This window comes from Mixophyes fleayi, chromosome 6 (assembly GCF_038048845.1).
Source record: "Mixophyes fleayi isolate aMixFle1 chromosome 6, aMixFle1.hap1, whole genome shotgun sequence".
Lineage (NCBI taxonomy): Eukaryota > Metazoa > Chordata > Amphibia > Anura > Limnodynastidae > Mixophyes > Mixophyes fleayi.
In genome coordinates this window covers 36,024,986-36,046,291 of record NC_134407.1, presented here as the reverse complement: position 1 = coordinate 36,046,291, position 21,306 = coordinate 36,024,986, and the positions used below count along the sequence as shown (strand labels likewise).

Sequence of the window (21,306 nt, the reverse complement as noted above, 5' to 3'; positions counted from 1 at the left end):
GGGTTAAAGTACAGAATCTGTAAATAGAATACTATTAGATGTAAAAAGCTGTGACACTAAAAGAATGAAATATTATTTTGGAAAGATATCACAATATAAAGGGGTATAAGGTGGTTGTGGACTGTAAAATAGTGTAGATAAAAGGACAGAGTGAACAATAGGATCTGATTGTGGGTGGCAAAATTATCAGATTTCAGGTTGGGAGTAAAATAAAATAATGAGTGAATAATATAGGATGTATGGATGAGGCTGAGTATAACATAGGTGGACTGTGGATATATGTAAATGGATGTATAGGAAAAGGCAATAGTTAATAGTGATAGGATGACAGATAATATAGCTAGAAGAATATGTAATTGGAATACAATATGCATTTCAACACAATGCTCCAATAATAAGGATAGAAAAGTATGCACTGAGAAGATCTTTGGACATATATGTAGTTCCTTCTGCACATGCTCACTGGTGGATCATATGGTTTCGCTTTCACTCAGTTTTCCGAGTGTGACCACAAGCAAATAAATGGCGAGTTCTGGTGCTTGGGATTCCAGTCCTTGCTTGTAGCTGCCGCACACATGAACTGGACCCTACTGAGGGGCGCGTCACGTGTTTTGGAAACTTTGGACGGAGTTTTAAAACTTCAGCTATTTCCTTGTATGAGGACGGAGCTGCAGCTCTTCCCGCTGTGCTCCGGGGATGGCTTCTGCACGTGAAGTACCAGGCCAAGGTATGGTCCCAGCAACAGCCACTGATCACACGTCTGTGTAGCCTGTACCTGCGCTGTGCGACACTTCCAAATGTCCCTCAATCTGGTATATGCAGCATCAGTCTTAGATTTAGACGATTCAGTTCTGTATTTTTATCAGGCTGTCACTCAGGAAGGGTATGACATCCTCTATACTTCCCTCCCCAATTCTATGCACTGTACTGTGCCCAGACAGATACCACCTATGTGGATGGTGTATCCAGAATGCTTTACATATATTAATAATATTGTAGATTGGTAGCCTCACAAATAATTTAAAGAGCCTTTTGGCCAACTTGGCAACAGGTGTCAGATGACCATTAGCCCAACTTATTGTCCCCTAGATGTGAGTGTCTAAATTTGTATTTTAAGCTTCAACCCTTTTGCTGCCAGGGGTCCTGGCACGAAGCTTCACAATTTATCTTTTCTTTTCTTTTCTAAACACTCCATGAGCTGGCTTTTTTTTTTTTTTTTTATCTCTACCCAAGTGAATTGTGTCATTTTTTTTTTTTATTTTGGAACAGATAGTCCTTATTCTGTAGGCTAGTCAAGTAAATCTGTTTGTAAATAATAGGTATTATACAGGAAAAAAAAATGTTTTGTTTTTGTATTTTTAACAAAGACTTGTTGTTATGATTCTTTCGTTAGCTACTTTCACAAAATGACTTCAACCATCCAAATATAGCCTTTATTTTTATTTTTATTCTAATGCGTCTTAAGTTTCAATACCAAATATGTGGAACTTAATGAAGGTTTGGTTTACAAGTTGGTCATCATAATATAACTAATAACCGTAGAAATAATATACTGTATATTTAAAGTGCCTGTGTTGTTTTTTTTGTAAAAAAAAAATAAAAAAATCTTTATTAATGGTTTATTTTTTAACACTGTCCATGAGAGGGGGCTGTGGTGGAGATGATCTTTCTAAGCCTTACTAGTTCTCTTTCATGCAGGATGCTCAGATAATCACATGACCCGTAGTCCTGCAGGGCTGTTGCTAGGAAACCTGGGGATACTTCTCATCATTTATTTATATAGCGCCAACATATTCCGTAGCGCTTTACAATTGGGGACAAACATAGTAAACTAATAAACAAACTGGGTAAAACAGACAAAGAGGTGAGAAGGCCCTGCTCGCAAGCTTACAATCTATGGTATTATGTCAATGATAGCAATTTTTCGCTGTGTAGTAGTAGAGATTGGATGTTTAGGAGGACACCTGATAACTATATGTGAAGAGGGTGTTCACAAAGTTAGTGTATTTATTATTATTAATGTTTATATAGCACCAACAATATTACACAGCGCTGTACAGAGGACATGTAGTCTTCCACATCAGTTCCTGCCCCATTGGAGCTTACAATGTAAACCCCCCTCATGTCCATTTTGTCAGGAGCCAATTAATAGCCCGATCATTCTAAACTGTAATTCCTGTGGCTTATTTGCTGATACAATGTAGTCCTCAGTCTGTTCCATCTAACTTCAGATTTTGTTTTGTATAGTTCTTTACATAACATTCCAGCAGTCCCAGTCTTAGCTTTTTTTTTGGTTGATGGAGTTGGAAACAGAGACTTCAGCACAGACTGAGACCCAGGAGAGCTGACGGTTGGGTTTCGTCAGCTTGTTTTTGTCTGGTGCTCTCTTTTGTATTTTAATGTCTGGCTGCTCAGCTAAAACTTTACTTTGCTCACAGGGCCAAGAAAAATAGTTTATACTATCTATAGTGGGTTTTCAATGACCCTCTTACCCTTTTGTCACTGTTAGACACATCTGTCCTACATCTCCAGTGTGTCCTCTAGGAATTGTCAGCGACTGTTATAATTAGGATAGACATTAAGCTAAAGAAAAAAAAGTTTTATCTATGCAAGTGGTAATTTGAATGTTTTGAATATCATTATTATTTTCAGACAATTTGACAAAAGTGTTTCTTTTTTGTTCATTAAGATTTTCCATTTGAGACTTTGATGAGATGTGCAAACCAAAGCAAGAACGTGTACACTACCGAGTAAGTTCATTATTAGATGAATTAGGTAGAAAAAAAAGCTTATTTAATTATAATATTATATATGTGAATATTTTGTACCTTAATTTAGAGTACAAGAGAACTTAAAGAACGTAAGATATCAAGACATAATGACCAGCAAATCCACATGTGGATAGGTTTATAGTAGTTTGCAAGGAATCTGGAGGTAATCAAGGCCAGTGCTTGGAGTTTGAGAGCCCGTTGCACACATTTCTCCTGGCTCTCTTACATGTAAAGTCCATTATGAAAAATGTGCTATGCTAACATTTTAAGGCCACTCTCCATTTTGACCCTTTTACAAGGCCACACCATCCCTATTTAAACTGCTCTCTTTGTCAATCTGCAGGGGGTCAATAATGTGAATACTGTTCCATTAGAGCCCCTTTATGTCTACAGCAGTGTTTCCGAAACCCAGTCCTCAGGGACCCCTAACAGTGCATGTTTTCCCTATCTCTTTGCTGGAGCACAGGTGTATACATTACTGACTGACACATTTTGAAAGATCCACATGTGGTATAATTATTTCACATGTGACCTGGAAAATGTGCACTGTTAGGGGTACTTGGGGACTGGATTTAAAAAACACTAATCTACAGTATACATAAGGGGGAATTCATTGCTGGGATATGACGTTCTGACATCGAGCTATGCACATTGCCAGCAATTACGGTAAAAGTCTCCCCCATATTGGTGCGAGGGCAAATGAGCGGAGATTTCTGTCAAACCTCTACCGCGAAGTGTCTCGCGGACATTCCAGAGACACTTCGTGGCTAATTGAATTCCCCCATAGTATGGCCCCCACCACTATGTTCTTGTACTAACCCTACAGTGGCGCACGCAGGGGGGGTTTCTGAGTCTCTACAAACCCCCCCTGCACTAACTAAGTGGCCACTGTCCTATACAGCAGCCGCGGCGCTGTCAAAGAAACGTCCGCAGCGGTGCTGTATTGTATACAGCACCGCCGCAGACGCTTCCTAGACAGCGCCGCGGCTGCTGTATAGGACAGCGCTGGCGAAACAGCTGCTGGTTCTTTTGGTTTTTTTTCGGTCGGCGGAGAGAAACCCCCCCCCCCGACAATCCTCCGTGCGCCCCTGCCCTACCGTTGCTGTCTACTTTCAAATGCACTGACACTGTATGTAATTCAGTTATACTTCCTTCAACGTACTCAAAGTTCCTGAACTGTGATTGGACGTCACAGTTCATTGGAAGAAATGTAACCAATCAAATACATTGACAGTGTAACACTTGGATGTTGAATTGCCACCTACCGAGCACCTCACAGCAGTGTTTATGGTGAAGGTACGAACACTGTTAGTATTACATTAGATTGAGTGGGTTATAAGTACTTTTTAAATACTTTTAGATGAATTTGTGATCTTAAATGTGTGTAATTTAAATTGTAGGCAGGACTTATATCTATTAAGTTATCATATGTTCATATACTGATTCTAACTATATCTGCAAATATTGGTAAGACACAAGAATATTATTATATATCTTAATATTACAGCCTTAATCGTTATTTTTAATTACTATACAAGAGAATACATATTACTGGATTTGTTTGTAGAAAAACAACAATAAGCTACTTTCAATTGCCTGTCGGTAATCAATATTTTGTATTTACAGCATTGCCACAGAAAATGATAACCAAAGCGTGGAGCTTCCAGCTGCCCTTATTCATGAGTCCAAGACCCTACTTCAGCAGAACACAGAGGACCATGAGACTGTCATGGTTGCAGAGGGCCCTGCCGAGACGTCATTGTGTCACGTTACCACAGAGACTGATATTGATACTACTGCAGAGCTCTTACCATCCGGGGGCACCCAAAGTCATCAACATGCCCTGAGAACTGCAGTCAGTGAGACTTTGCCTCCACAGCCCAGAAACATTGGGTGTCCAACAAAGATTGATGTTAGCTTCATAGAGAATCAGGATAACTTCTCTCCAAATAAACATCCTCAGGGGAAACACATAGCAAATACTACTCAACCATTTTGGTTGGGGATATCCTCAGATATCTTGAATATTAAATCATTTTCTGAAACCACTCAAAATGGAACCAAGCTTGTCATGTCTGAAGATGTCATGGAAAAGGGCTTGGAGATGATTTGCCCTGCAGACAATTTCATCGCTATGGAATCTATCTTAGGAGAGATGGAAACTTCAACATCTCAAAACCTAAAACTTACTTTGATGGAATCTAAGAAAACAGAACACTCAAAAGATCTTACTGTAATAAAACTTATTGATATGAAAGAGCCAAATCAACTATGCAGAATGGAATCAACAGCAAAGTCAACTGAATCCTGCAATGAAATGCCTAAAGACAGATTGGTCATGGGTGAACCAGAACCTCTAGTCAACGGCACAACTGATCTGTACAGTGACTTAAAGGACCCTTCTTTGACATTAGATGCTAATGTTGAACAGTTTGATGGGTATTCACAATGTATACCAGACCACTTTCAAAAAGTAGAACACCGTGAGATTCCTACTAACGAACTGGATGATGGTTGCTTTACTGATTCAAGTCTACCTGAAGATAAAAATGTTTTGTTGTTTAAATTAACCGAACGGCAACTTTCTCTTACCGATACAAACATATATAATGTGCAATATTTGGATGGCCAGGACAAAGAGATGCAATCAATAACGGAACAACCAAATGATACTAGTTATGTAAATGACAAGAAAGAAAAAGAGTTAAACATTGAACAGAATGATATTGGCTGCTCTAAGGAAACATATGCTAAAGTCATCACGATGGCAGAACTCATAAGTTTCACTAATGGTCTATTCAACCAAAATCCATCCACTTCTCCAGAATGTGAGGCTAATGAGAATGGAGACATTACGCATCCAAATTCTTTGAAGACATTGACACAAGATGATAGTAATGTTGACCGAAGCAAACTGGCCAATCAGTTTAGTGCAGAAACATGTTCTCCTCAAGAAGTGCTGCCATCTTCATTTAAAGAAGAAACTGAAGAAAATGCCCATGTTTGCTCTAATAATACACTAATTGGTAGCATAGGACATTTTGGTGGTAAACAGAAGGACATTAAAATGACAGATGGAGAAACAAGAAAGATGTTCTCTTTACGTAGCATGAATCCAGACACATGTCACACCAAATTACAGAAAGAATTGCCTGAAAAGAAAGTTACAAGTGTATGTGAGTTTGGATTCCAGAATGAACCTAATGGAAATAGAGACCTCTCTGCAGACAGACATGTTACACACACAGTCCTTGTGAAGCCAGGACTGAGCAGTAGTCCATCCCAGCTGTGCATGGTCACTTCTCCAGGATCTGATTCAGTTTTTACAGAATCTAGTAATGAGAGAGGTGACCTAACTCTTTCTATGAAGACATTAAAACTAGAACATATTGATGCTGATGCCACTAATTTGGTCAATGAACTTCATAAAGAAGAAAAACCTCCTGATGGACACGTCGAATCTTGGTTTAGAGTCACTGATCCACATGTTCAGGTTTCTATAAACTCTTTGAATATTGATAACATACAACATATGGATCATGAGAATGGAATTAAATCAACAGAAGAAGAAATAAACAAATCAAGTTCACATAACATAATGGCTGAGACATGGAACATTAAAATGTCAAAAGAGTTCCCCGAAAACGATGTTGCATATGGCATTGTATTGCAACCAGAGTCTAGTAAAGGCAAAAAAGATACTGTAACAAGCTCTGAAGAGATAGGTAATGGAAACCAATTAATCATTAGTGCACAGTTTCTAAGTATCACTACTGATCCAACTTTACTTTGCACTACCACCGTTCCTGATCCAACTTACATGTGCATTTTACCTTCTCCTAATCCAACCCATCAATGCATCTCTTCCTATTCTGATCCATCCTACCTATGCACAAACACCTCTTTAGATACATGCTTCCAGAGCACAACAGCCTCTCCTGATCCATCCTACCAGTGTACAACCACCTCTCCTGATCCATCCTACCATACTACAACCAAATCTCCTGATTCATCCTACCAGTGCACAGCTACCTCTCCTGAGCCACCCTACCAGTGCACATCCGCCTCTCCTGATTCATCCTACCAGACTACAACCAAATCTCCTGATTCATCCTACCAGTACACAACCACCTCTCCTGATCCATCCTACCATTGCACAACCACTTCTACTGATCTATCCTACCAGACTGCAGCCAACTCTCCTTATCCATCCTACCACACTACAACCAACTCTCCTGATCCATCCTACCAGTATACAACCACCTCTCCTGATCCATCCTACCAGACTACAACTAACTCTCCTGATCCATCAAAGCAGTGCACAACCACCTCTCCTGATCCATCCTACCATTGGACAACCACCTCTCCTGATATATCCTACCAGACTGCAGCCAACTCTCCTGACCCATCAAAGCTATGCACAGCCACCTCTCCTGATCCATCCTACCATTGCACAACCACCTCTCCTGATCCATCCTACCATTGCACAACCACCTCTCCTGATCCATCCTACCACACTACAACCAACTCTCCTGATCCATCCTACCAGTGCACAACCGCCTCTCCTGATTCATCCTACCAGTGCACAACCACCTCTCCTGATCCAACCTACCAGTTCATAGCCACCTCTCCTGATCCATCCTACCAAAGTACAACCAACTCTCCTGATTCATCCTACCAGTGCACAACCACGTCTCTTGATTCATTCTACCATTGCACAGCCACCTCTCCTGATCTATCCTACCAGACTGCAGCCAACTCTCCTGACCCATCAAAGCCGTGCACAACCACCTCTCCTGATCCATCCTACCATTGCACAACCACCTCTTCTGATTCATCCTACAAGTGCACAGCCACCTCTCCTGATTCATCCTACAAGTGCACAGCCATCTCTCCTGATCCATCCTACCAGTGCAGAACCGCCTCTCCTGATCCATCAAAGCCGTGCACAACCACCTCTCCTGATCCATTCTACCATTGCACAACCACCTCTCCCGATCCATCCTACCAGACTAGAACTAACTCTCCTGATCCATCAAAGCCGTGCACAACCACCTCTCCTGATCCATCCTACCAGTGCACAACCACCTCTTCTGATTCATCCTACAAGTGCACAACCACCTCTTCTGATACATCCTACAAGTGCACAGCCATCTCTCCTGATCCATCCTACCAGTGCAGAACCGCCTCTCCTGATCCATCCTACCAGTGCACAACCACCTCTCCTGATCCATCCTACCAGTATACAACCACCTCTCCTGATCCATCCTACCAGACTACAACCAACTCTCCTGATTCATCCTACCAGTGCACAACCACGTCTCTTGATTCATTCTACCATTGCACAGCCACCTCTCCTGATCTATCCTACCAGACTGCAGCCAACTCTCCTGATCCATCAAAGCAGTGCACAACCACCTCTCCTGATCCATCCTACCATTGGACAACCACCTCTCCTGATATATCCTACCAGACTGCAGCCAACTCTCCTGACCCATCAAAGCTATGCACAGCCACCTCTCCTGATCCATCCTACCATTGCACAACCACCTCTCCTGATCCATCCTACCATTGCACAACCACCTCTCCTGATCCATCCTACCACACTACAACCAACTCTCCTGATCCATCCTACCAGTGCACAACCGCCTCTCCTGATTCATCCTACCAGTGCACAACCACCTCTCCTGATCCAACCTACCAGTTCATAGCCACCTCTCCTGATCCATCCTACCAAAGTACAACCAACTCTCCTGATTCATCCTACCAGTGCACAACCACGTCTCTTGATTCATTCTACCATTGCACAGCCACCTCTCCTGATCTATCCTACCAGACTGCAGCCAACTCTCCTGACCCATCAAAGCCGTGCACAACCACCTCTCCTGATCCATCCTACCATTGCACAACCACCTCTTCTGATTCATCCTACAAGTGCACAGCCACCTCTCCTGATTCATCCTACAAGTGCACAGCCATCTCTCCTGATCCATCCTACCAGTGCAGAGCCGCCTCTCCTGATCCATCAAAGCCGTGCACAACCACCTCTCCTGATCCATTCTACCATTGCACAACCACCTCTCCCGATCCATCCTACCAGACTAGAACTAACTCTCCTGATCCATCAAAGCCGTGCACAACCACCTCTCCTGATCCATCCTACCAGTGCACAACCACCTCTTCTGATTCATCCTACAAGTGCACAACCACCTCTTCTGATTCATCCTACAAGTGCACAGCCATCTCTCCTGATCCATCCTACCAGTGCAGAACCGCCTCTCCTGATCCATCCTACCAGACTACAACCAGATCTCTTGATCCATCAAAGCAGTGCACAACCACCTCTCCTGATTCATCCTACCAGTGCACAGCTACCTCTCCTGATCCATCCTACAAGTGCACAGCCACCTCTCCTGATCCATCCTACCAGTGCACAACCACCTCTTCTGATCAATCCTACCAGACTACAACCAGATCTCTTGATCCATCCTACCAGTGCACAACCACCTCTCCTGATCCATCCTACCAGTGCACAACCAACTCTCCTGATCCATCCTACCAGTACACAACCAACTCTCCTGATCCATCCTACCAGTACACAACCAACTCTCCTGATCCATCCTACCAGTGCACAACCACTTCTCCTGATCTGCCCTCCCAGTGCAAAATCAAATCTCCTGATCTAAATTACCAGTGTACAACCACCTCTCCAAATCAGTCCAACCAGTACACAGCCATCTCTAGTGATCCGTCCTACCAGAGAACAACCACCTCTCCTGATCTCTCCTACCAGTGCACCACAGCTTCCCCAGATGCTCAGTTAATTTGTATTGCAAATGAGAACAATTGGATAGGTCACTTGGCTCTGCAAACATCTATCAAGGCACCAACACAAGATGTGTATGGAAATATAATCAAACAGAATGACCATTATTTCCTGGAGAAACTGAGGAAGAAATACTTAGAACAACAAGGCAAAGACCTCATACTTTTAGACTCTGGAATTGTTTTGGCAAAAACTGTGAACCAGGTGGAAAAAAACATTACCCTAGTTACACTGGTTAGTTGCCTTTGTATTTGTATTTAAAAAAACAATAGTAGATACTATAGCCAGTGGTGCCCACAGCTGTTCTGGTAAAAAAGAAAAAAGATAAAAATGTATTCAGGACACATTTTAAATATGCGTTTCTCAAACATTGTTGAACATTATGCAAAGTATATTTTTAATAAAATTCTTAAGTATATTTAATGATTCTATAAGGTGTTCCTCCTCCGTTGGATAGTCCAGTTGTAGGTGTGATCTTGCCAAATCATCAGTTATTCAAATGTATTCGACAAAAGGTCCCACCCACCTGTGTCACATGACTTACCTTTCTATAATGGAGTGCCGTGTGATTAGTCATTGAATGTAATACATACTTGGATATGAGAATCTCCTCATACAAGTAACCTGTTAATGCCAGATCTGTCTAAAACGAAATGTCATTTATATTTATCTTATGTGGAATTTGGTAAAAATATTGCTAAAATGAAAACTAAACCTAAACATAAAAGGTTACTTTAAACAAAATAGCACCTGTAACATGCTGTCATATATTTGGAAAACAGTTCCCTCTTATTTACATGTCACAATAACAGCTTTCTTATGCCACAAGAATATAGATAGGTGAAATGTCTTAGAAGAAGTTTAAAATGTGCAGTTGTGATGATCTGCAGTGAGTATTGGCCATATGATGTGTTTGATCATAGTAAATTCACATACGTTCTGTAAATCTGTGATTCTCATGTCATACTTCTAACAACAAGTATTGTATTACAGGGGGATGGATCAGAACTGGGAATGGTTATTCCAAGCTCAAAACTTTTCCTTTACTACCAACCAGAGAAGCATTTTTACATCACTGAGCAGCTGAACGAGGACTGGTACTACGCACAAGACCGTATCACCAAAGTAAACATGCTGATGAAAAAGGTGAAAAAAAAAAAACATGTTTTTTATTTTATTTTTTACTTTAAATACACTGCCACAAATTCTCGGAATATCCCACCGTAATCTCTTTATAGGCCACTTTAGAATTATTTAAAACATTTTTATCTCCTTTATATATTGTTATTTGTTTATTCTTTCCAAGCAAGATTTTGTAAAAGAATCCCCCAACTCTCCTACTAGAATTTTGAGGGTCAACACTGTTGACTCCTAATTAAATCGGCCCTCCACAACGGAGGTCCATATTTGTGAGAAGTTCTCATTGGCGAGCTTTGTAGCCCCACTTCTGCTTCTGACCTTCTTGAGTTCAGATGTAATTTTAGAGGATGGCCAGCAGAGGTCCCCCTTTATTGTAAGTGCCGTGATAAGCCTGTATCCAGGTTGTGTTATCCACTCTTACTTGTCTTATATCTGCATAGTTACTTTCCAGCATAAATGCAGCCACTGTTCTGGTTTTAGGAGGCGGGTAATTGAATTATAGAATTATACTGTATATATTCAGGGCCACATGTCACCCTCCTGACCAGGACAGTTGTACCACGTATGTATATTTGTGAATAATGTATACATCCACACTACATGAACAGACTAAGGGACTATGCATTTGCTTCCTGAGCGCACCATGCATGTCAAATTTATTGCTGTTTATTTATATAGCGCTGTGCAGAGAATATCTCGTCATTCAGAACAGTCCCTTCTCCATTGGAGCTTACAGTCTAAATGCATTACAACACAAGCATACACACTGGGGATCATTTCAGCAGCCAGATAACCTACCTGTGTGCTTTTGGACTGTGATATGAAACCTGGGCACCCAGAGATAACTCACACCTATTCAAGGAGAACATACCAAGACCACATAGATGGTGCCCTAGTCGGAGATGAACTCATGACCCCAGCTCTGTCAGGCAGCAGTCATAACCATTGTACCACAGTGCTGCTGGTTTCTACCAAATAGTGATTTTCAAGGGTTTCATACAGGCTTGAATTTGTCATGAACTTGTCAACAATATTTTTTTTTTTAAAAAAAAAACTCTATAAGAACATTCATACTCTAGTCTTATAAGTAATTACTGATGAAATGACCCATTACAAAAAAACAACACGGCGACCTAGCATGTAACATTACTCGTACTCGGCGTATGCTTAACTGAGCACATAGGCTAGCATGAACCCTTTTATTATGTTTAGTACACAGAAACCATGGGAAGAGATTGTTTATTGTTCTCTGCTGCCAAATAAAAAGACAAAAAACAGGCAAAAACTAATATGTCTGAGGTAAAAAATTTAAGAATAATTGTCCTGTATAACATTATTTTAACTGTAATCACTTTGTTTAATAGCGGTCCTGTATTTCACTGTCTGAAAATTACAATGTACAATAACCAGTGGGCTGAACGAGTATTAATTTTCTCTGTAGCCTGTGAGAGAACAAATTGTGGTTATGGGCCCAAAAATGTCATTCACTTTCAGTTTTACCTATGAAAACTTAAAGACCATGTAAACATATACCACAAAGGTCACATTAAAAACACTATATTCTCTCAGGCCTAGAGAAATAAACCCGCAGCCATTGTAGGCGTAGGTTTCTCCGTTGCTCAAAGTTTCACAGAAGTTCCGCTGTACAGTTTACCTCATAATTGGCCTCATAAATTGTAAGAAGGAGAAAATTCAGCAAGTGGAATAGGAGAAGGAGAAACAATTCCATTTGGCTTCCTTTATTTAAAATTATTGCTCAAATTCATCTTTTTTTACCCTCCTCCTCCATAACTACATCTCCCTATTGCATTTCCCTAATCATGATAAATTCATACTCATATCCTCTCCCATCTCAGACACGATAGCTCAAAAAGGAAGTTCTGTTCCCCCTTGATCGCCTCAGCAGCTATTTGGCTGTTTGCCGTCATTATTTCTTTAAAATATTTACTCATGAATATTAAGCACGGCTATTAACAAGGGAACCTGCTGACAGTTTCTAGGATAATGGAGACGATCATTTCTAGATATTCTTAAGCCCAACGGGAGTGTGGCAGGCAGAGGGGGAGGGAACATTTGTAATTAAAATTTGAGATCCTCAGATTAACTTGTGGTTATAGTGGTCCTTTTTTTTTTTTTTTCTTTAACGCTGCCTCAAAATAGATACTACAGTGGTTTATATGGGTTACTGCAAGGAAAATACGGCTTACAGTTTTAATCAGTTCAGTCGCTTTTTTCCCAGTCGTAAACAAATTCGCTATTATGTCCTCCATTTTGGCGTAGACAAGATGAATGTCACATTTTTCTCACTACATAAATATATACAGTATATCTGCTGAAGTCTTGCTGGTTCTTTCAGCCAAAGGCAAGTAGCTGGTTAGTTTTACACATACCTGGTGTTTGAATATCTAGGTACTGATATCGCCTTAATGTTTGGCATCTTTATAATATCATTACATATGAGTAACTGGTACAGAAAATAAGTCTTGTACCTGTCATAAACTAAACCTAACTTGCTACAGTGTTAATGCCCAACGATTCCGACCAATCATCATCATCACCATTTATTTATATAGCGCCACTGATTCCGCAGCGCTGTACAGAGAACCCACTCACATCAGTCCTTGCCCCATTGGAGCTTACAGTCTAAATTCCCTGACACACAGAGAGAGAGAGACAGAGAGAGAGACACTTGGGTCAATTTTGGTAGCATCCAATTAACCTATCAGTATGTTTTTGGAGTGTGGGAAGAAACCGGAGCACCTGGAGGAAACCCACACAAACACGGGGAGAACATACAAACTCCTCACAGATAAGGCCATGGTCGGTAATTGAACTTATGACCACAGCGCTGTGAACCAATCAAAGTGTTCTTGATCAACTAACCAACATACAATTCCTAATGTTATAATAGTTTAATGAAACAATAATTAATAAATCAATCCTGTTCATAAAGTAACAAAATGCTTATAAGATGGTAGTTTTTATTATTTTAACATAGTGTAGTTTTTCTTCCAAACCTTCTTTATGATGTACAATGTAAAGATGTAGTGGAAGCCATTTAGTTACATCTGTTTATTTTTAGTCTTTATTTTTATTCTGCAAGGTATTTAAAATAATGCATACAGTTATCCTCCGTTGAGAAAATACAATGCAATGCAATCCACGCTTTCAAAAAACAGACTATGTATGTATAAGCTATTTTATTGTTTGTAATTCATTTTAAACTGGATGAATTCAGCAATACTGATATATCAGTCTCTGCTGTATTGACCATTAACAAAATATGCGCCATTTCTGCTGAGCATGTGAGAGTTGAAGTTAGCAGCCATTTTGTGCCTATCTGTTGCCTATAGATATTATCTGATTGGAACTAGTCTTGTTCAGAGTAAAATGGAAGACAGTTCCCACCACATGCAAAGGCTTTCAGAACAAATACTTTAATCATTTAGTGTTGAACGTACGTCCATCTTTTTTTTCCCCCATAAGATAGTTGACTTGCACCTCCTTATACCCGGAAGGGATAGGCAAGCGTAGGCTTAGTACAATGAGGGCATGTTCACGTAAATACGGCTCCATAAGTGGTGGACGCATACTTTACTGCACTGTATAGCTGCTTCTGATTGGTTCCTTGCACATTAACCCCACCAGTTTATAGTACTTTTTCACAGCTATACCATGAAGTTGTGTCTGTCATTTTGCATTAATTAAGTGACATTTCTATCTGGTCTTCTGCAGAAAAGAAGATTGCCTTGGGTTTGTTAAAAGGGGAAAACAACAGATATTTGTATTTAATGTAACTTTTTCTCTTCATTTTGTGTTTGTATTTAATTATATTTTATATCTCAATGTGCCAATCCTCCTGCTCATCCTAAGCACCTAATGACGGGTCCTGTTGCCAATAGGACCATATATGTGGGTGGCCAAGTTGGAAATGCGGGGCATTCAGCACTGAGCAACTGTACCAATGTGGGCCTGTATATGGCACACGGGCCGATACCGTTCATCTGTCTACTGGATTTGCAGGCAAGCCCTAAAATGATCCAGTTGAATTATTTACATGAGATCTTTCTCATTTACCATCTGAAATATTGCTGCGTTTATGGCTATTTTGTTATAATTAGGTGCACTCAAGCCAACTGTCTCTAGGTAAATAAGAATCTCAATCGCTCAAAGAGAACACATAACCTCATATATTTGTATTTGTATCCTAAAGTCACAATATTAGTACAATACTGTACAGTGATATCTTATTTTCACAAAATGTAAACATTTCTGTATGGAATCACTTATTTTTCATCCATTGTCTTTCTTTCCTAGGTTCCAGTTACCTCCAACTGGGTGAAGTCATTGTATAATTTCTTATGCCTCCCAAGTCACCCCAGACTACTGCTTCCGTATGCTGTGATCACTGATAGGAATGGCTATATCCTGTTTCTGATGGAAGACAGACTTGTACTAGGTATTGGGAGTAATAGATCATTGCAGTGATTCACAATGTCTAATTCACGTCTCCCCTTGACCCTCGATGTAATCCGATTATCCGATTCGCCTGCATGGAACGTAAAACATTTTGTTTTGGATCCTGTATTGTAGGTTCGGCAATCTGCTGGGCTGTATAACAGAGTGCATATAACAGCAGACTGTACTAGATTAGTTTGTAGCTAATTTCCCAATGTCGTCATCCTCATCACCATCTATTTATATAGCGCCACTAATTTCGCAGTGCTGTACAGAGAACTCACTCACACCAGTCACATGACTACTATGAAAGTTACAAATGATCATTATAGAAAAAATTAAGATTTGTAACACAATTGTTCACTTTCTCATTACTTGTGGAGAACACCAGAAATCATTGATCATTGGATCTTTCTGACATTAAATGCAGCAGCCATAGGTGGTCCTGCAGTGGGAGCAGAGAGGCAGCGAGATGTCACAAATCAATGAATAAAATGTGCATTATTTTTAATTTCATTTTATAAATGAGTTTTTTTGTTAATTGTGTGATTATTACAAAATTAATTAAAATGGTAGTATTTTTATTTTATAGTGTACATTATGTTGAAATGAGTGGCCTATCTAGTAGTCATTTCATGCAACAAAATGATTAGGGAGTAATGTTTGCTGGACTTAGCTCATGATAACAATTCCAAAGCTAATCACACACATGGTCAGTTTGGTTGTTTTTAATTGCCATGTGCTTTGCTCCTGAATCAACCAAAGTCCTATAGGTTTTTATTTAACAAGAGGGAACAACCTATTGACCAATGACCTCATTGGCCTTTGTGGTGCCAATTGCTAATAGAAGATATGGTACCCCTGCCACCCTTTGTCCAGCCTGCCTACTGGATGCCAGACCTGTCCAGTAAGACCTACCACATGTGTGGTTATGTATCACTATCTTAAGATCTAGGGCTTGGTTATTTCTTTGATATATAGTGTCCTCATGTTATACAGCCATCTTATAACGTAGGCCAAAACTTTCATTATAGTGAAGGTGGTATTATAGACATATGAATGTAATACATTTGTTAGTAAGTCTTCTGTATTATAAAATGTTGTCTTCTCTCTCCAGGTGTGGGAACACCCCCGTTGGGATATGTGTGGAACACAATGGCAAGACTTTTGGAACTATTGCATTTCTTGAGATATTGCAGGACACACAAATTGTTACCCAGAAACATAAGAGATTCCATATTATACACAGGACAGGTCTGTACACTTACACTTTGTTTTATAATACCTAGATTTAGTTTGGGCATAACTATGGCAAACGCTATGTATATTATACTTCTGCTGAGAACCATTCCCCAGAACCCCTCTACATGGTAAATTACTATGCAATCAGAGAATTAAACCTATTCTAAATGTATTGCTTTTAACACAAAACATGTCGGACTGCACAACAAACTCTTCCCAGTCTTCGGAAGAACCCCTGTAACATAAATCTGCAGCTTCATTTGCGGACACTGTGGATGACATTGCTTGAAGTACACCTCGAAAAGTTCTCTTATGTAAAAGTACTGTAAGGTGCACAATGCGTCCCGTTGTAAGCATAGGGATGAGGTTGGGCCTCTAGGACTTTGCAAGCTGTAGAGTTCAAGTCCTATTTGTTCCTATCTGTAAAAGAGAGAGCAACTCCCTAAATATGCCCATCTGCTCATTTAAATAATCTTATCCTTCAAAATCTAAGTGTCTCCGTTTTCCACTTAAGTGCAAAACTAGGTCCACTTGTACTCCTAATCCACTCTTGGCAAGAAACACCCTCAATCCACCTAATTTCCACCAGTCGTGAAAACTTATACATCCCTGTAGATGCCACCACCGTCTTGGCCCATAAATCCATGCACTTGTTGGTGTCATTTCACTGCACTTTTGAACATTAATAAATAAACCTTTAGGACTAAACGTATTGTATTTGAGAAAGTTATGTATATAGTTCATATAGATATTCAGCGATGCAAGGAAGGGGGAACAGGCACGAACAGGTATTTTGTAGGAATGAAGTTCCAAAGTTCTTTGTCTTCCTGACAAATTATAGTAGTTTAATCATCTTAAGCTTATTATGAGAAGGAACAATATACGGTTCTGTATGGTTCATCTTTATATAGCAATAATTTACAGTATTTATCTTAAATGAAATCTATATGCATCCTATGCAAATAGTATCCTTAAATTTGCACCCAGCATGTATATACAGTAACCCTCCAGCAAAGTGCACAATCTATCTTATTCCTACTGCATTCATGAATGATGAGACACAGAAAAACAATTGAATAGAAATCATAAGCATTACAGTCTGTCCTCGGGTTTGCACAGTTAGAATGCACTGATACCTCAGCTACTTAAAGACCAGGAAGGTTGTTGGCTATGATTTTTTGATTTTTAATTGATATGTAATGTGCTTCAGAATACAGGTACATTTGTGCTCTATTAATAAAACTTAATTATATTCTGCAATGCAATAGTGGATTTTTATTTGATGTTCTGACATTTTTCACAAATGTTCATGTTGCATTCTATTCGTGGGTACTTACCTACCCAGATGTATATATTGTAGGTGGGGGAGGTGTATGGATAGAAAGGGTATTTGCCACTGGTAGCTTTCTTTAGAGGGGACCCTTTGTTCTGGTATCTCTCTGATTTCACTATGGGCTCCATATTGTTTCATAATTTATAGATCCGTAGTTTTTGTTAGTGTATCATGGGCTGACTTACCATACAGTCTATTACAGTCGTCAATGCCAAGCGTATTCTATCACACATGTGGATTATGACCATCACCTTAGCTTGTTGCCTTGAAAGAGAGTTCAGAATTGAAACAAAACCTTTATTTCACTTTCTTTCCCAGGAGATTTGCTTTGACCCCAGCAGCCTTTATACTAATGATGATCTCTACGAGTTTAAGAAGTGTCTGAAGGATTCTCTTTTGTTTTTCCTGTGTAATGGCCGGCAGGTATGTAGAGAATATTTGGGTTTGGACGTGCTCTGTATCCATACACTCCTAAATGGAAATGAATGAGAAGAACTCTGGGCTGATGATGAGTTGGGTATACCCCCGTTTGCTTAGCATAAAATACACAAATTTGTAATGCGCATGCCCACAAAAAAAGCATACGCTTAAGTCCGTATGCTGATTTAGTACTAGTCCTGCACAAAGACGTATTGATGGTTGGATGTAAGTGTATCTCGCTGTAAATGCGCCTGATGTAAAGCTGTATATGGGTGTTATTTTTACATGCAGCATTTTAGAACATAGTTTTAGGAAGTATATCAGTATCATCATCATTTATATAGCGCCACTAATGCCTCATCGCTGTACAGAGAACTAACTCACATCAGTCCCTGCCCCATTGGAGCTTACAGTCTAAATTCCCTAACACACACACACAGGCATTCTAGGGTCAATTTGATAGCAGCCCATTAACCTACCAGTATGTTTTTGGAGTGTGGGAGGAAACTGGAGCACCCGGAGGAAACCCATACAAATACGGGGAGAACATACAAACTCCACACAGATAAGGCCATGGTCGGGAATCAAACTCATGACCCCAGTGCTGTGTGGCAGAAGTGCTAACCACTGAGCCACTGTGCTGCCCTGCATCCAACTTGCATGAGCCCCTCTATGTATGAGGTGCTAATCATGGAAGTAATGCATTTGTTTGTCAATTTCCATTGTTTTTTTAATCCCAATTTTTACTGATGTAGCTGTAACAATTTTCACTCTCTCGAAGTGTGTGGTAAGGGGGCCAGATTTAGCACATGGCACAGTAAGCCTGTATATTGGGGCAGTAGAGGCTGAAAGGCAACTCGTCCCCGACCTCCACCAGTACGTTTGTAAAGATTATTTTTTTTCTTATGAGTGAAGAAAAAACTATGATATAGAAACACCAACTGACCTGGATTAAAGTTGGCATATTACTTAAGGGGTGAAAATGCTAAATTAACTGGGATAAATGGTGTAGCTGTGCCTACATGTTGCTCTAAAATAGTACGCTCTGGGGCACGTGGCCTATACTTCCTTATTCATTTTCCATGTATTTAATTTACTCTTTTGTATTGTCTTATAATGGTCGCATACAACTTTTTACACATTTTCCTGTCATAGACACTTGCCACATATGCAGGGAACAGGAGTTTTGGGGATCATTCAGAGTTAAAAATTAAAAGAGACTGGGCAGATATTCAAGGGGGGTCTTGCAGGATTGGCAACCCAGAACCAGTTTCTAAATACCCAAAGACTATTTAGGTTTTATAGCTATTTTTTGTATGAAGTGACCCTGTTCCTTTTCATATCAGAAAAGGCAGCCATTTTGTGAGCTGCAATATTATTGTTGACAATGTAGCCTATAAATCTAACGGGTGCTAGAGATATTACTGAACGCTTTGTGTCTTAGTGATGTCACAAGTTCCTGGAGAATTGATTGGCTGGATTCTCAAAAAATATTCCTTGTTACCACTATGGAGGCAATTGTTTCAGGTGTCATTTGTAGTGTTTTATGCAAGAAATTTGTCCCTAAAAAAATTCTTCCCTGCCAAATGTTACTTTCTATTCTGACAGGAATTTGATATGCACTCAGAAGTCTTTTTTGAGAGAGTCTTACAACTCCTGGAGCAGGACTGTCCAGCACAGATCAATCCAACAAGCCTTTCCTCCTTATCTCAGCTAGGACCCGTTCCCTTCTGCCTTCCTTCTTATCCAAATGGAAATTAGGCAGGGGAATGAGATATGTTCAACAACACTTGAAGAGGAAATTAACCAGCTACCACTCAAATAGTGTATAACAGTTTTGCTGTTATAAGCTTCATGCATTAAAGGTCAGATACTAACCGCAGCTTATGTGGCCGAGCAGCGCATTAAGTTATGAGCACCAATTTGTCTGATTTCTGAAAGGTGCACATTCCCATTCTGCTTTTGGAAACTGACCATTTAAAATCATTCACTGTATTGTTGCTTGCGGTTCCAGATGGAAAATTAACACGGTGCAAACTGTAAAAATATAACCTCAAAGTCCAGCCTACTGTTAATTTAGCTTCTATACCTTAAAGGCTAATTACAGCCGAATGGAAATTACTTTGTACAATATGGCTGCCAATGGGGACGTCTCTGTGCAAATGACTGTCAATGTTGGAGTCTCCATGCAAATGGCTGCCAATGGGGACGTCTCTATGCAGTATAGCTGGCATTATAGGGCCCTGCTCATTGTGCCTGGCAATATGACTGTTAGTGATGGTGTCTCTGTGCAGTATGACTGTCAGTGATGGTGTCTCTGTGCAGTATGACTGTCAGTGATGGTGTCTCTGTGCAGTTTGACTGTCAGTAATGGTGTCTCTGTGCAGTATGACTGCCAGTGATGGTGTCTCTGTGCAGTATGACTGTCAGTGATGGTGTCTCTGTGCAGTATGACTGTCAGTGATGGTGTCTCTGTGCAGTATGACTGTCAGTGATGGTGTCTCTGTGCAGTATGACTGTCAGTGATGGTGTCTCTGTGCAGTTTGACTGTCAGTAATGGTGTCTCTGTGCAGTATGACTGTCAGTAATGGTGTCTCTGTGCAGTATGACTGTCAGTGATGGTGTCTCTGTGCAGTATGACTGTCAGTGATGGTGTCTCTGTGCAATATGACTGTCAGTGATGGTGTCTCTGTGCAGTATGACTGTCAGTGATGGTGTCTCTGTGCAGTATGACTGTCAGTGATGGTGTCTCTGTGCAGTATGACTGTCAGTGATGGTGTCTCTGTGCAGTATGACTGTCAGTAATGGTGTCTCTGTGCAATATGACTGTCAGTGATGGTGTCTCTGTGCAGTATGACTGTCAGTGATGGTGTCTCTGTGCAGTATGACTGTCAGTGATGGTGTCTCTGTGCAGTATGACTGTCAGTGATGGTGTCTCTGTGCAGTATGACTGTCAGTGATGGTGTCTCTGTGCAGTATGACTGTCAGTGATGGTGTCTCTGTGCAGTATGACTGTCAGTGATGGTGTCTCTGTGCAGTATGACTGTCAGTGATGGTGTCTCTGTGCAGTATGACTGTCAGTGATGGTGTCTCTGTGCAGTATGACTGTCAGTGAT

At 40.3% G+C, this 21,306-nt stretch overlaps 1 protein-coding gene across 2 annotated transcripts; it reads left to right on the top strand.

Annotated features, from left to right (window-relative positions):
* Positions 1–471: 471 nt before the first annotated feature.
* Positions 472–20,448, top strand: LOC142161053 (uncharacterized). Of its 2 annotated transcripts, XM_075216274.1 has the most exons (8): positions 472–727; positions 2,690–2,750; positions 4,398–9,831; positions 10,591–10,743; positions 15,055–15,196; positions 16,313–16,449; positions 18,089–18,193; positions 19,799–20,448. In XM_075216274.1, exons 1-8 carry the CDS (start codon positions 697–699, stop codon positions 19,949–19,951), a joined length of 6,216 nt encoding a protein of 2,071 aa, XP_075072375.1. In that variant the 5' UTR covers positions 472–696; the 3' UTR covers positions 19,952–20,448. The 2 variants fall into 2 exon arrangements, with proteins under 2 accessions (XP_075072375.1, XP_075072376.1); XM_075216275.1 differs by lacking the exon at positions 2,690–2,750 and having other exon boundaries at positions 688–727.
* Positions 20,449–21,306: the final 858 nt, after the last annotated feature.

Coding starts and splice junctions, on each gene's coding strand:
- LOC142161053 (XM_075216274.1), top strand. CDS start 697: ATGGCTTCTGCACGTGAAGTACCAGGCCAAG. Junction 728..2,689: donor ACGTGAAGTACCAGGCCAAG/GTATGGTCCCAG, acceptor TTGTTCATTAAG/ATTTTCCATTTGAGACTTTG. Junction 15,197..16,312: donor GGAAGACAGACTTGTACTAG/GTATTGGGAGTA, acceptor TTCTCTCTCCAG/GTGTGGGAACACCCCCGTTG.